The sequence below is a fragment of the Branchiostoma belcheri genome, unplaced genomic scaffold (genome assembly GCF_001625305.1).
Source record: "Branchiostoma belcheri isolate BF01 breed outbred unplaced genomic scaffold, Haploidv18h27 scaffold21, whole genome shotgun sequence".
NCBI lineage: Eukaryota > Metazoa > Chordata > Leptocardii > Amphioxiformes > Branchiostomatidae > Branchiostoma > Branchiostoma belcheri.
The window spans coordinates 2,505,044-2,519,807 of NW_017803602.1; the positions used below are offsets into that span (position 1 = coordinate 2,505,044).

General features: G+C 40.6%; 1 protein-coding gene and 1 long non-coding RNA gene across 7 annotated transcripts in view; both read left to right on the forward strand.

The window, feature by feature from the left end:
- Positions 1–14,764, forward strand: part of LOC109469780 (non-neuronal cytoplasmic intermediate filament protein) — a 42,273-nt gene that overhangs the window by 15,505 nt on the left and 12,004 nt on the right. Inside the window, exons 7-13 of one of the 6 annotated variants that reach the window (XM_019768422.1) lie at positions 351–478; positions 3,470–3,514; positions 4,043–4,072; positions 10,484–10,525; positions 10,857–10,901; positions 14,239–14,274; positions 14,566–14,601. In XM_019768422.1, the coding sequence (XP_019623981.1) occupies positions 351–478; positions 3,470–3,514; positions 4,043–4,072; positions 10,484–10,525; positions 10,857–10,901; positions 14,239–14,274; positions 14,566–14,601 (362 nt within the window). The remainder of the gene's footprint in view (positions 1–350; positions 479–3,469; positions 3,515–4,042; positions 4,073–10,483; positions 10,526–10,856; positions 10,902–14,238; positions 14,275–14,565; positions 14,602–14,764) is intronic. The other 5 variants (XM_019768421.1, XM_019768423.1, XM_019768424.1 and 2 more) reach the window with 5 other exon arrangements.
- On the forward strand, positions 6,815–10,467 carry LOC109469781. The gene is made up of 3 exons (XR_002140216.1): positions 6,815–7,034; positions 7,250–7,285; positions 8,479–10,467. It is a non-coding gene; the product is annotated as an uncharacterized LOC109469781 (long non-coding RNA).

Consider the following 14,764-nt stretch of genomic DNA (forward strand, 5'->3'; position numbering starts at 1 on the left):
CAGTATGCTTTTTAACACTAGTGAAACTGCTTTTCAAGGTCTGCTTTTGGAGTACGTGTGAAGTGGCTTATGCTGAAGAATACTCTTTGTGGATACCTTATGAACGTTTTACCTTGCAGCTAGGTATCTTCGGGTTAGATGTAAAGGCTAACAGGTGCTCCTCTGTTATCATTTTGATGTTGCAATGGAAAGATACCAAAAATTATCTTCATCTCATTGTAACTTGTTCGCCTTGCTGCCCCAGGATACCTAGCCAAGAATTTCCTAACATATTTCCTCGATTTCAACGTGAACCCTTCTATCACCACAATTTCTTACCCCCTCCCTGTTTGGATTTTGTTTCCCATCAGGCTGTTCGGTGAGAGCAAGGAGGGCATGCAGACGTCCAGCAGCAGCAGCAGCTACCAATACTCCATGAAGTCAGGGTCCGGCGGCGGCTCGTCTGGCAAGCAGCAGGTCACCGTCAGTGTCTCCTCCGGTGAGGAAAAATGATGGGTCAGGCCATAGCGAAAGATTGTGATGTGATGATGATAATGCATTCGTATTAAACACGCCTTGCCGACTAGCCTACCTACTCTACTACTAGCCGCAACATACTGCGTGCTGTTACAAAAAGCAGATGCAACTCAAGGAAAGCGTAAAAAAAATGATGTCGGTGCTGTGAAGCGCACGTTTTAACTTCTTATTTTTCATCCGTACTGGAAAATAGTGACTTAAAGTAAGCTGTACAAGTAGTAAATTTGCTAGGCGCACAATGCGGTGCATCGGCTACTGTGCTTTGGAGTTGTAAGATAAGGAGGAGTGGCTTGTTGGACAACCAACCATAGACTTACGGCAGACTCGTACCATGTCTAAACCAGTGTATCGGTTATCGGAGAGGATTCGAAAGTTGACCAGAAATGTTAGAGGACGATTAATTGTAACCATGTATTAACCACTTGGCATGAACATTCGGAGAAGTATAATGTAATAGAAGGAGAGGGACAATAAAGAGTCGGTGCGAAAACGTCTGAGCCCGTGCCAGTGTCACTTTGTGTTTTGTTGCTGGTTTTGTAGGGTAGGTTAATGATACTCAACGGCTTGTGTCTCTGCGCTGTCTCACCAGCCATTGAGATCCATTCATAGAAAAGCGCCCCTGTTATTTACGCATGTATGGTAAACGCACAGGGTTAAATTGTTTTATCCACACCAATGAACATGCACCTTCAGCTTATCCAGTACCTGTTTTGTTGTCATTTTAGTCCTGGGGAAGGACTCACGTGTTTTCCAATTTTCCCAATCTTTGGTTTTATCGGTACCCTTTTACGTCCGCTTGTATCATTATTTGCATGCCACAATTTTGTTTCCAACCATGCGAACGTAGCATGTAAACATATAATGGTTGAAAGTTGCATGTTCTGCCATTGGTAGCAATTTTAGTGACGCCAAGCTTGTTTAGTACTCGGTCGTGTTAAATGCCCCTCCCATATCTATTTGGCTTTTGACACTTCAATGATATTTGAATGGTTCACCAAATACGACAATATGTTTTCCTGATATGGCATCAGGCGAGATTCTGCCGTAAGCCTCTGGTTGATGACCGGTCCATTGTCGGTCCATGATTTGTTTAGTATAAATACAAATTATGCATTATTCTCCTCTCTACCTATTGGGTCTGGGCATTTGACATGATCTATGCCGATAGCGCGTTAGGCAAGTCTATAGATATGTAGTTTCTTGGGTGGTAGCTAGAGCGGTGCACACATGATGCAGTGTTTGCAGCTAGACCACGGCTATTATCTTAAACAAGAAGGTATCGTATATCAGACTCGTGTCGTGACGAAAGGTGTGGTGGATAATTCTACCCGATGGTAGTACTGTGGGTGCATCAGCGAGGTCAAACAGCAGCTAGCTGGAAATTGCCCCCGGAACGATGTGCTTGTTGAAGACGTAAATAGTTATTTGAAAACACGGTCTCGTACACCAAGACGTGAAACGTTTTGCGAGAAAAAAAGCGGTTCAAAAACCTCACAATACATTCGCCACATGTCTTCGACATCTACTTTGATCTTTTAGAAATAGCCCAATCTAGTCACAGAAATCTGTCTGACCTATACATCAAACGACTCAAAAAGACTTTAAACCCAAACAAGATTACTTGGTACATTGACCCATTTCTTCAAAAGTAGGACAGGATTAACGTTTGGGCGTTTTCGAGAGGGGCCTGTGGATCTTCACACTTCAGGATATTCTTGGAATGCAAATTACACGTGTCGATCCTATGTCAGCAATTCGGCAAATATTGACGAAATGTGTGAAAACAGATGTTCCAACAATCCATCACGTTGCTTACCCGCATGTCAAGTTGGTAGGCCGTCAATCAGGCCAATGTTCTCAAGACGGAGGGATGTTTCGCGACTGGCCTGGTTTAGTCACTGCCTGAGTAATTGGGGAAGCATTACCAGCGGGTGTTGTCTCTTAAAGGGGCCATTGAAAGAGTCACTTGCCGTATTGTACGTGACTAAAATACAAACGTATCTTTTGCAAAGATCTAAAACAGATTACCATCCTCAAACAGATTAACGTGCAATATGCAATCAATGTACAATCACGAAAATCGACACGGTAACACCTACCAAACGTCACAGCTGATCCACATTTGGCGCTAACACTTTCCGTCCTGAGAAATCATCTCGCCTCACACACACATATCTACCATTTTCCATTTGGCTTGTTGGTTTCAGCTAAAACCACATACAAACACCACAGGCTCTTCGAACTGATGAAAATAAGGTTTTGTTTCGTTGCCTGTACTTTTCAGCCTTGATATTCTGTGACTAGATGGAGGGTCATCGCATGTTTCTTAGTGAAAATGTCCCAAAATGGTCCACACGTGGCACTCGTCAGCACACCAAGACTCATTGATGAGGCACATGGGTGGACCACTCGACTTTTACCACTACAAAAAATTGGCCTTAAACAACTGAGTTGATAGTGCTGTTTTAAAGCCAACCCGGCCGAACTCAAGTCAGAAGTGGGCACCTTCCATGTGTAGGAAGTCGAGTGACGCACCTATTTGTGCACAGAAGAAAGCGGCCCTGTACACGTCAGCAGTCTCCACGTACACTCACGTCTTCAACAGAGAAGAGATGACTACTACAGACTGCAGCGAAGACATGTGCCTTTTTTCATTGCTCTTCTTCCAGACGCCATCTTAATTTTCAGCTGTCTCTGTTATGCTGTGACATATACGTAATTGCCTGTCAAGCAGGTCCTGTCTCAGGGATTGAGCATTGTCTTTCCTGGAGGACATGGGTGATATTTCAATCTTTTTAGTTTTCCTAATGAACATTATATCGAACCACAGACCTCCTTTTCAGTTCCATTCACAGTTCCGTATGACATCAGACGGTTCCCCATGCCTCCAAGAAAAATGGCCCATCCCTAACCTTTCCTGTCTTTCTTGACCTTCCCCTCATGCAACTTAAAGAGGAAGTACTAGGCGCTGCTCCATGTCTTGAGCCCGCTGGTGATGGTAAGCCCCTCTCAAGGTGTCACTTTCCGCTTTTAAACGCACCAGCTGGGGTTTCAGTTCTTTCCATTGATCACGTTGTTTCCTGCGTTTCTCAATGTTACCGTCTTTTTTGGATCTCCATCGCCCTTTGTGCTTGGGTCATAATGCATGCGCCTGTGGGTTGGGATGGTAGAGTCTTATAATTTCTCTAGAACATTTGATAGCTGGTATAGAGATGGATTCGTCATGAACTGAGATGGTTATAATCTTGTTTGGTTCATAATACCGCCCATCAAGCGACAAATATATAGACTTACGCTTAATACACGTCGGGAAAATCGATTTGCATGTAGACTAAAATGAATATGTCACCTTTTAGTGTGCATGTCTATCGGACCGCCATGTTTGTTACTTTACTCCCCTTGGTTCGGAAGGTCACAGACCTGACCTCTGACCGACATCCATCGCGCATGCCCCACTGAGCCGCAACATCGCGAGGTTATCAACCTTTGACCTTCGTTCTTTAATGTTTCCCATGCTACCTGTCAGTCAAACCTGATGAACCAGATGAGGCCGACGGTAAGACCTGCCGAGACATTTTTGCCAGTTCCTTTAGAGCAATTTGAAATATGCCATTCAGTAGACCATAGCCCCCCTCCCCATTCCGTTTTCAGATAAACTAAGATATGCGTAGCATTTCATTTAGCGCTGTATCATCAAGCAACATAACTAGACCCGCCGCCGTAGTTAAGAGATCAATGCAATTCGCATGACAATATTATTGAAGGTAGTGGCAATATTGATGTTGGAAATACTGTTATTTCCACAAATGGCTAAGGTTGAGACTCAAGCGTAATTAGCTCATTCCTCTAGTAAGCTAGCTAACCACCAAGGACCCCCCATCGTTTCTGAGCAAAGATATTTTCTGCTTCACAATCTAAGCATGGCTGGTAACTGGAGGGGATGTGGGATAACTACCGTCTAAACCAGTTCTGACTCTCTAATTCTAGTCTGCAAAACAGTTTGCAACAAATATAGATTGTCATCTAAAGCAGTTAGCGTGCGAGACTTAAACCCCTGAGACGTAGAAGAATTACACACGCAGCAAAATCGAAGTTAGTTAGCAACCAAAAATAAAACATTCATGCGGTGAAGATTTAGCTCCATTGTGCCAACTTCAAAAACACAAACGCGAGAAAAGAACATGGCTCTGAATCAAAAGCCTCTGGTACTCTGATAGTAAGAATACAGAAACAAAACATGAAAGATCAAGTGGCATAGTAAGAATGAAAGTAACTCACAAGTGCCAATGTAACTTGTGCCTTTGCTGGATATTTACATATTTGGACATTTTGACTGCGGCGTAGGAGGAAAAGAGGAGGAGGAAGAGGAGGAAGCAGCTGGTAAGCTTCACCAGTTCAATTCCTGACGACATCACATAAAGATGTACAATACTTTTCGTATTATATAAAAACGTCCTCTTCAAGTGAGCACTTTAAAAAGTGCTAATGGACACAAAATGCCGCACCCTCAAATTGACATATAGTCGCAAGCAGCATACTAAGTTGTTCGGAGACATGGATGTGACATACCCAATTAAATTTTCATGCCCCATAGGAGAGGAAGAAGTAGAAGAAAAGGAGGGTAAGGCTATAATAAGTGTATTTTTCATGGCTACAGGACATGTGCATGTCATATCGCGTGCCAAATCGTACCCATTGAGGAAGTCCATGCATGCACAGAGAGCATGTGAAACCTCAAAATTGATCTAAACCCCGCACATAAATCCTTTCTTGTTGTTTTTCTACAATACCAAAATATTGAAATGCTTGCAACCAATCGCGTCAACAAGCTACAATGATTGTGAAGTCCAGTGGACCCAGTCAATGCAATTGTGGAATGCAAACAGTGAGATCGAACGAGCATCTTGCAACTGTGCCTCGTGATGGCCAACCCCCTTCCCTACCCTTGATAACAATTGTTTCCACGCAATTCAATTTGTGCTTTGAAGAAGATGAGGCTGAGGAGGAAGAGGAGGAAGAGGGTGAGATCTCAAAATCAAACAAATATTTTTCTACAAACAAAAAATGTAATAAACCTTACAGGCGAAACAAAAAATGGTTCTTTGAACAGAGACACAAATAAATAAATGAATAAGAGACGCACAGTTAATATATTTTCTAGAGTTACTGAATAAATCAATTGTAATAGGTGCCTTAAGAAAAGCAAACTGTTTCCATGCATGTTGCATGTAAATAATATGAATGTGAGTTTTAGTCCTAATATTCACAAATCGTTTGTCCTCGCGTTTTCTGTGATTAGCCGCGGAAGAGGAAGAGGGAGAGGAAGAAAAGGAGGAAGAGGGTGAGACTTAAACAATCAAATTCTAATTCCCTCCCCCAATTTTATTTAAAATCCCACTCCCACTTTCCAAGCCTTGCATCTTTATTACAAAATAAAATCAATGTGCCATCATAAGACGATTTCACTTAAATCGTACAGTGATAGCTAACTGAATGCTTGCCTTGCGCTACTCATATACAGAATCCATGTCCAGAGCAATATCCTGAATCTCTTCATTTCACAAAGACCTTTGATATTCAAACCTTACTGTTATACTATAATGCTCGACATCTCGAACGGTGCATGCGTTTAGCCAGTGGCCTTAAGATATGTTGCACATCTAAACATGAACAATCGCGTTCCTTTCCTGGAAACTTGAAATATCTGACTAGCTGAGGAAGAAGCAGCTGAGGAAGAAGAAGAAACTGAAGAGAAACAGGAAGCCGAGGAAGAATCAGCAGAACCCGAGGGTGAGCTTGAGCTGACATTCCCCAGATATCCATGCCCCACATATTTTTGCTCTCCAAATAATGCTGTTTGACGCATTTTACTGTTTTGCTCAAGTTCCGCGATGAAGGCATTCCAACACGTGCCAAATACTGAAAATCAAAAATAGCATCGCTGATGATTTAAGAAATACATCTTCCTTTCCATAACGTACAACGTAGTTTTTCTGCCACAGGCAATGTTTAGATTTTAATAACCGAACAGGGCACATCGTCATTTTGTGACGTTGTTTGATCTGTTGGTACTTTGTTTAGAGCAGTTTCATTGGCGAATGGTTTGTCTCTTAGGATCCCCAATTTGCATAGTTTTTAGAAGACATGAATCATAATCTAAAGCACAGTTGCTGCATTGAGTAAAGTCTAACTTTCCCTATCATGCAACGTAGCTGAGGCTGAGGAAAAAGAGGAGGAGGTGGAGGAGGAAGGTAACTGAAAGCAATTGAATTACGGCTGATATGCAGTTTAAAGTTTAAGTTTATAAACTTAATGGCTACTTTCTTCAAATAATGCTAGGGGCAGTTCTTTGCTGATCATTATTAAACGAACTAAACTTCATGTAATTTAGAATGTTTTATTGGGAGATAAATATTTACCTACAGTTTACCTACCAATAAAATCATAAATATTGCCCTCAACCTTTAATTTAGCTGAGGAGGAAGAGAAGGAGGATGAGGAAGAAGACAAAGATGAGGGTGAGAATGTTCTTTAAAGTTTTATCTCATCAAATGTCCTCTCACGGCCCAGGCTTTAAGTTTAAACAATGTTTAACATCAATGATCTTTTTATCCTCTTGATAGATTTTTTACCCCTTTTGTCCATACAATTTCCATTATTTCAAAGGCACCAAAGTTTATAAAATGTAAAATTCTAATGATAACTTTGCCCTTTAACCTTACCTTTGGCATAGCTGAGGAAACAAAAGAGGCTGAGGATGAAGCTGAGGGTGAGCATCTCATAGTCCTACCTCTTAACTCTTAATGTTATTCCTATCGCGGAAAATCAAACAATCACAAATGGTAAGGAAGTATGTATTTGGAAGATTTTCAGTCGCGACAGGGTTAGACCTCCTCCGGTTTGTTTTTCTAAAATCTTTCTTATCAAATCTGATGGTGAGGTTACAGGAATATTCCAATATGTATTCATATGATATAATCATTATCTTTCGTAACTCACCACCCAACCTAGCTGAACCTGTGGAAGAAAAGAAAGAAGAAGCTGAAGAAGTAGAGGGTGAGGGTAAAACAAAACACTTTCATGAAAATTTCAAAATTCGTTAAGCAATTTTGAGCAGTAGACAGATATAATCAGTTGCTTTGTGGAAGGCACTTCGTGGATTAGTTCTGCAATAGTCTGAGTCTGGCTCCAGAAAATCCCAAAATGGAATTACATTTTTTCTCCGTAACTCCTTCACCCAACAAAGTTGAAAAATACTATGAAAAATATCCTTGTCATGTAATCATATTTTTCATAACTCATCATCCAACCTAGCTGAACCTGTAGAAGAAACGAAAGAAGAAGTGGAAGAAGTAGAGGGTAAGGGTAAATTAATAACACTTTAAAGCGCACCCAAATTGCTACTCTTTTTAAACATTTTTGAGCACCATGCTATATAAACGGCTAGTTGTATCGCATTACGTTTCTTCCCGCAATTCATACCGCAATTTAGCTGAGCCTGTGGAAAAAAGAACTAGAGGGTGAGGCTAATAAACAAGACATAACATTTGGATAAAACACCCAAGTTGCCGACTGTAGTGTTAAACAGCTGTTTTGTGCAAGACGCTAGATTGCGAAATTTTATCATGGTTTGTTGCCTAGCTGTACCACAGTGTAGTGAGTAATCACATGTCCTTTCCTAACTCATTGCGTAACAAAGCTGAACCTGAAGAAGAAAAGAAAGATGAGGATAAAGATGAGGAGGGTGAGACTTTAGTTTGAAAAGAAGCACCCTTGTCACTGAATTCGTTGAACCTTTTTGCGTACTATGTAATTTGTAAATGTATGAATACCCACTTAAAGGCACTGTGCACTAGATTCGGTATCTATAATTGTCTAATACCTGCCAGCCGCAGAAAAGTACCAAAATGTATTCGTAACGTGTACTCATATTTCCTTTTGTAAATCTCAATGCAACAAAAGCTGAAACTGAGGAAGAAAAGAAGGATGAAGAGGAAGGAGAGGGTGAGCCTGAAAATATAAAAGCTGCTAAAACCCCAGCCGCAAACATTTTTCAACGATTTTGCGCGCTAAATATGCTATATATGGATAAGTGCAGCTCTGTGCATTACACAATCCACAGCCTACGGTATTGATGATAATAAGCTTATATCCACAGTTGTTGCCTTTTGTGCTTCTGCTTAGATAAAACAAAGTACAGTGTATATTAGGCCTTTCATTTAAAGAAAATTGCAATTTCGCATGCTAACTTAGCTGATGAAGAAGAGGAGACAAAAGAGGAGGAAGAGGAAGTAGAGGAGAAAGAGGAAGTAGAGGAGAAAGAGGAAGTAGAGGAGGAGAAAGGGGATGAAGGCGCAGAAGTAGAAGGTGATGAAAACGATTTCTAGGTCGCAAAAGATTGAGATTGCTACGCCTTCTAAAAATATTAAAACGCAAATTTCATTTAATATCTACAAAAATATTTAGTGAACCGTCTTCTCAAACATTTTATGCAAACAATAGCAGAAGAAAAAGAGGAGGAAAAGGAGGAAGAAAAGGAGGAGGAAGAAGACACAAAAGAAGGTGACAAAAATCATGCTATAAATCAATCAAAGGCAAGCGGCTACTAAGAGTGGTCTCTAAAACAGTGACAATATAACGTGGGCGACAACATTTAATTTTTAAACGCCTATAATTCACCAGAACATAGGATAAACTCGTTTTCTTATAACACTTTCATGCAAACAATAGAGGAAGAAAAAGAGGCAGAAGAGGAGGAAAAAGAGGATGAGGAAGACACAAAAGAAGGTGATAAACATATCATTTTGCTACAGTATTTGCAATCATAAAAAATGTTGGTATACCCAAGCAGGTGATAAGTATATGCTTTGGACTCGGCGTGTCTTTTTTAAACGTTGAAATATGGTAAATCATATCGTAAACATTTTTGCATGCAAACAACAGAGGAGGATAAGGAGGAGGAAAAGGCAGATGAGGGAGAAACAAAAGAAGGTGACAAACCTTTCTTGCATCCTGCTAATTGAGATCATTTATAAGCAGCTCAATCCACAACGTTCGATCTGAAACACTTCTGTTGCAACTCGATAGTTTTCAAGATTTTTATATTATCAAGCGTGCTTCGATAGCGCTATAGCATAAATGCACTAAACAAAACATTAACACTGGAAATTGAATGATCCAGCAGAGGTAGAAGAAGAGGAGGAGGAGGAGGAGAAAGAAACAGAAACAAAGGAAGATGACACGAGAGAAGGCGATGGTAATCTCTCTAGCCTTACGAACATTTCGCATTATCTTAAGTAAAACTTCGCAGTGAATTATATTTGAGCTTGTACAAAGGTGAAAGTGATTATCTCAAACAACAGCGCAAAATTGTTAAAGGATGGCTCTTTACTCAAACTGTTGTTTCATAATTTTTACAACGCGTAGCCGAGGACGAAAAGGAGGACGAGGAAGCTGACAAAGGAGAAGGTGACATGTCGTTCAAAACACGACAGCCTGCTCAAAATATAAATCTGCACGCGTTGAGCATGTAAGAGCATTGAACTTTCCGAGGCACCACTTATTAGAACGTGTACCAGAACGTGCAGCTGGAGGTTGCTACCATGAACTACTATGCCATAAATAATTTGTCCATAGAGCTATAATGTCAGGTTTCGCATGCGCTCAGGTTGCCACGCCCATCTTTGAGTTCCCTCTTCAACTCAGCTGAGCCTTCTTTACTTCACGGCACACAGTTCAGCTCTACAGAATTCAAAAGTCCCGTCTTATATACACCCTGTCCAACTTTTATCCGAACAGTCCACACCATACATTCTACTGGTCGCTTGCTTAGCGGCATCTTACAGGATCTGTTGGAGCCATGCACTTGCACGTATACAAAGGCACGACAGAGTCAACAGAATACCATATTATAGTTTCTCCCTTACATTTCCGTATAAAGTGACTTGTGTGTTCTTTTATAACGTAGATGAGGGCGATAAGGAGGCAGAGGAGTCAGCTGAAGCTGACGGTGAGGATATCATCGTTAATGTAGCAGGTGTCACATCGGGTTATGGTATAGAGTGATCGTATTTTTCGCTTGGGCTCCCTGTCGGTCTTTGGTACTAATATTTTTTTGTTTCCGGCTTATGATCAATTTCATTTAACGATTGCCAGGCTCAGGGTTTTGGTCAGTTTTAATCTCTAAGGAGCTGGTGATGGGCTATAGTTGTAGTCTTGGCTGGTTGGGACTTCTTCTGCACACTTATTCCTCTTATCGTTTGTACATGTAGCTTATGATTAGGCTTGACCTGACGCGAATGGGATGTTTAGACGCTTGTCTTAATTTCCATTCGACTTAGCAGCTGCAGAAGATAAGGAAGAAGAAAAGGAAGATGAGAAGACGGGTAAGACAACATTCTAACCTATGCAAACTTGACCTATAGGTATTGCAAACGTTTCAGCAACGGTGAACGAAACTCTCGCCACCATTTTCAACAACCACGAAAGACTTGATTTCAGTCAATCCTATGTACCCATTTATCAAACTAATTACACAGACTGGTAGGAAAAGGTGGGCTAATTTTGAATTTACTAATAGCACTGCTCGATCCGAATTGATGAACAAATCGCCAACTTTGAATTTCAGACGATACCGACTGGTAAAGGTCCTGGATCACCTTGCAGTTCAGACACTGCTCTATCGGTTAGCGCATGGAGAACAGGCCACGATTAGTTACGCCTCCCCTTGTTGGCTTCTACTGATACAAAGATGGATTAATTGTTGACAGGACGTTGGTTGATACACTAAAGGAAAAGTTAGGGTAGTCATAATAACACATATAACCAAGACAGTTTTAAAGATGATTCATTGCTAACGGATTTCTGTCCTTCGATCTCCAACGATAGAAGAAGAGGAGAGTAAAGAGGAAAGTAAGGAGGAGGACAAAGTAGATAGTGCCGGTAAGGCTGCCAAAACATTAGCTTCAGTATATAATACGTACAACGCTTGAGTAGCATTTCTTAATACCTACTTCTAGCCAATGTTTTGATATTAGTCGGACTTTTACAAGATATATGCATTTGATACATCACCTCTAAATCTTATTCCTTGATCTCTTAACACATTCCTAGAAGAGGAAGAGAAGGATGAAGACAAAAAAGATGAGGCCGGTAAGACTACAACCAGACTTTATATTAGCTAGCCAGGAAACCTGAGAATCGGATGTTCAGACTTGGAAAATACTTGACTTGATATGAACAGGCAATGTCAATGTCTTATCGATTGGAATCACTGTGTCTTTTTTGCATGACAGAAGATGTGAAAGAGGACGAGAAGGACGAAACAAAGGAAGATGCACACGGTAAATTTGCATCTGATTCTGGAATTCTTAAACGATCGGTGTTATTCGATATCGCCTTTCGGCAGAGATTCAGTAATACCGTGTCGCTTTAAAGTTGTAGTCTCGATCGCCATATCTTTTATACGACCACAGAAGGTAGGAAAAGGCGGATGACAAAGATAGTAAACGTGCATCTCGTTCTGGTAATTCACTGCTGATTCATTTACTAGGGAATATTTGTTCCTGTGTTTTACCTAAATCACAAGTTTCGCTTTCATACACCACAGAAGATGTGAAAAAGGAGGTTAAGGAAGAAACAAAGGCAGATGCACACGGTAAACGTGCATCTCATTCTGAAAAATCTGTCAAAAAACTTTTCTCGTAGAGATAGATTAAGAAATACCTACATTGCCGGTTTGAATTTTCGTCACCGTTTTGAACTTGAACCCGAATGACATTGTCGGTCTTTTCATCACAGAAGATGAGAAAGATGAGAAAAAGGAAGATAAGGAAGAAACAAAGTCAAAGGCAGATGCACACGGTAAACGTGCGTCATTGTCTGCAAAGTCATTGTTCAATGTATTGGCGTAAAACATTTCCTTCATATTAGCAGAGATGAAATGATATGTTCAAACTGAATATTTGAACTTCGGTCATCGGTTTAAATTTCGTCTGACATTGTCTTTTCATACACCACAGAAGATGTGAAAAAGGAAGATAAGGGAGAAACAAAGGCAGATGCACACGGTAAACGTGCATCTCATTCTGAAAAATAATTCTTGAACACATCCATTGCGAGGAAATATTCGTTACCTTTTACACTGATTTCTGAACATTTTGACCACCGGTTTGAAGTTTGACTGACATTGCCTTTCTATACACAGAAGAAAAGAAAAAGGAAGATAAGGAAGAAACAAAGGCAGATGCACACGGTAAACGTGCGTCATTGTCTGCAAAATCATCGTTGAATGTATTGGTCTAAAACATTTCCTTTGTAGCAGAGATGTAAATGAAATGATATGTTCAAATTGAATTTTTGAACTTTAGACATCGGGTTGAAATTTCGACTGACATTGTCTTTTCATACACCACAGAAGATAAGAAAAGGGAAGATAAGGGAGAAACAAAGGCAGATGCACACGGTAAATGTGCATCTCATTCTGAAAAATCAGTCAAAAACGTTTCTCGTAGATATAGACAAAGAATACCTATTTTGCCGGTTTGAATTTTGGTCACCGTTTTGAACTTGAACCCGAATGACATAGTCGCTCTTTACATCACAGATGAGAAAGATGAGAAAAAGGAGGATAAGGAAGAAACAAAGGCAGATGCGCAGGGTAATTTTCGCAAAATCATTATGAAACCTTGTGAGTCTCAAGACAAAACCGGCTACAGAAGCAAATACAGATAGTCATGCAGCAACCTAACATTGTCAAACCCCAATATACGTTTTCCTCTCAGTAATAAATATTGCAGGAACCGATTGTCCAGTTTGCCTGATTAGAGCTTTATTTCTTTTTGTTCATTTATCAATGAGAACGGATCTCTGTAGTCTAGTCATGTCTATTTCACCTTTCCCACGAGAGACATGTGTGTCAAATCTGCTCATTGTCTACAATTTAGCCGAGCCAGCAGCTGAGGAAAAAGCTGAGAAAACTGAAGAACACGGTAAGATTCCGTGGTTCATTGGCATTGGCTCGGCTTTCGTGAGGCTTTGTTTTCGATTAAGTGCCTCCTTTGAGAATACGTGACAAAGGGGAACCAAACTAGGTACTCAATGTGTGTTGACAGTGCTAGTTAGTGGTCACTCAATACTTTTATGAATACAGAATACGCTTTTATCGGAACCCTCCTTTATTAAAATAATTATAGAATTGAACTGCTATTGGAAGGTGTTTATTCGGCCTGAAAGAATTCTTTGCTAATTTCTGACACAGATGAGCTTGAGGACGGAGACGATAAAGTCAATGGTCACGGTAAGCATAGTGGGCCTACAAAAAACTTCACCTAATAGATTCGGGTCACTAGGTCACTATAGATATAGAGCGTTACTGTCAGCTCTATAATGCTTGCATCAAACAGTGACGTTACGACTTGTGATGTATAGAGACAGGCCAGACGTTCTGGCGCCACACGTCGCGACTCAGACACAAAATTCTCACCAGAGACCAGTTAATAACCGGCTCGTACCCTGCTGATTGTGTGACCTTCCATTTATTATTACCGACAGGGATTCCGTAATACACTTAAGTCGCCATGTTCAAGTTCGGATCGTAAATGCAATATCCTACATTTTCTGGGGCGGGGACTGCATTGTTCTGAAAAATGCATTCTATATGATGTTCTCCTACTGGTAATATTATAGTGAAAGATGTCTTTGATCTTTTTTCTGCGACCAAAGACGATAAGGAGGACACCAAGGACGATGATGCCGAAGGTGATTGAAGGACAATATTTTGCTATTGTGAGAAGGGGAGCAAAATACGTTATTGAGAACTGTACTACAGTATGTGATTGAAATATATCTGTCATCACAAATTACTGCTTCGTGCTAGGGCTGAAGTATTGGGACCTGCGTTGACATTGGGTGCATAATATAATACATCCTTCAACACTGCTATTAGACGTTCTCTCTTGAGTTAAAGGGTTTTGCTCTTTGTTAGTGCAAAGAACACCTTGATAAACACCTAGGTACAAATATACATTCTATTGTTCCCTGCTCCCCAAGCGGAAAAAGATGACGACACAAAAGATGATGGAGATGGTAAGACTGACCCTATTATTTCGCTCTTGCTTAAAACATGTGCGAATGGATTTTTCTTCTACGCGCTGGACGAAATTTTCGAAATACCTCGGGTGCTCTCCAATAATGTTTGCAAGAGCTGACCTAACTACCTATCTGAAAACGGTCATGGCCATTTTCCCAG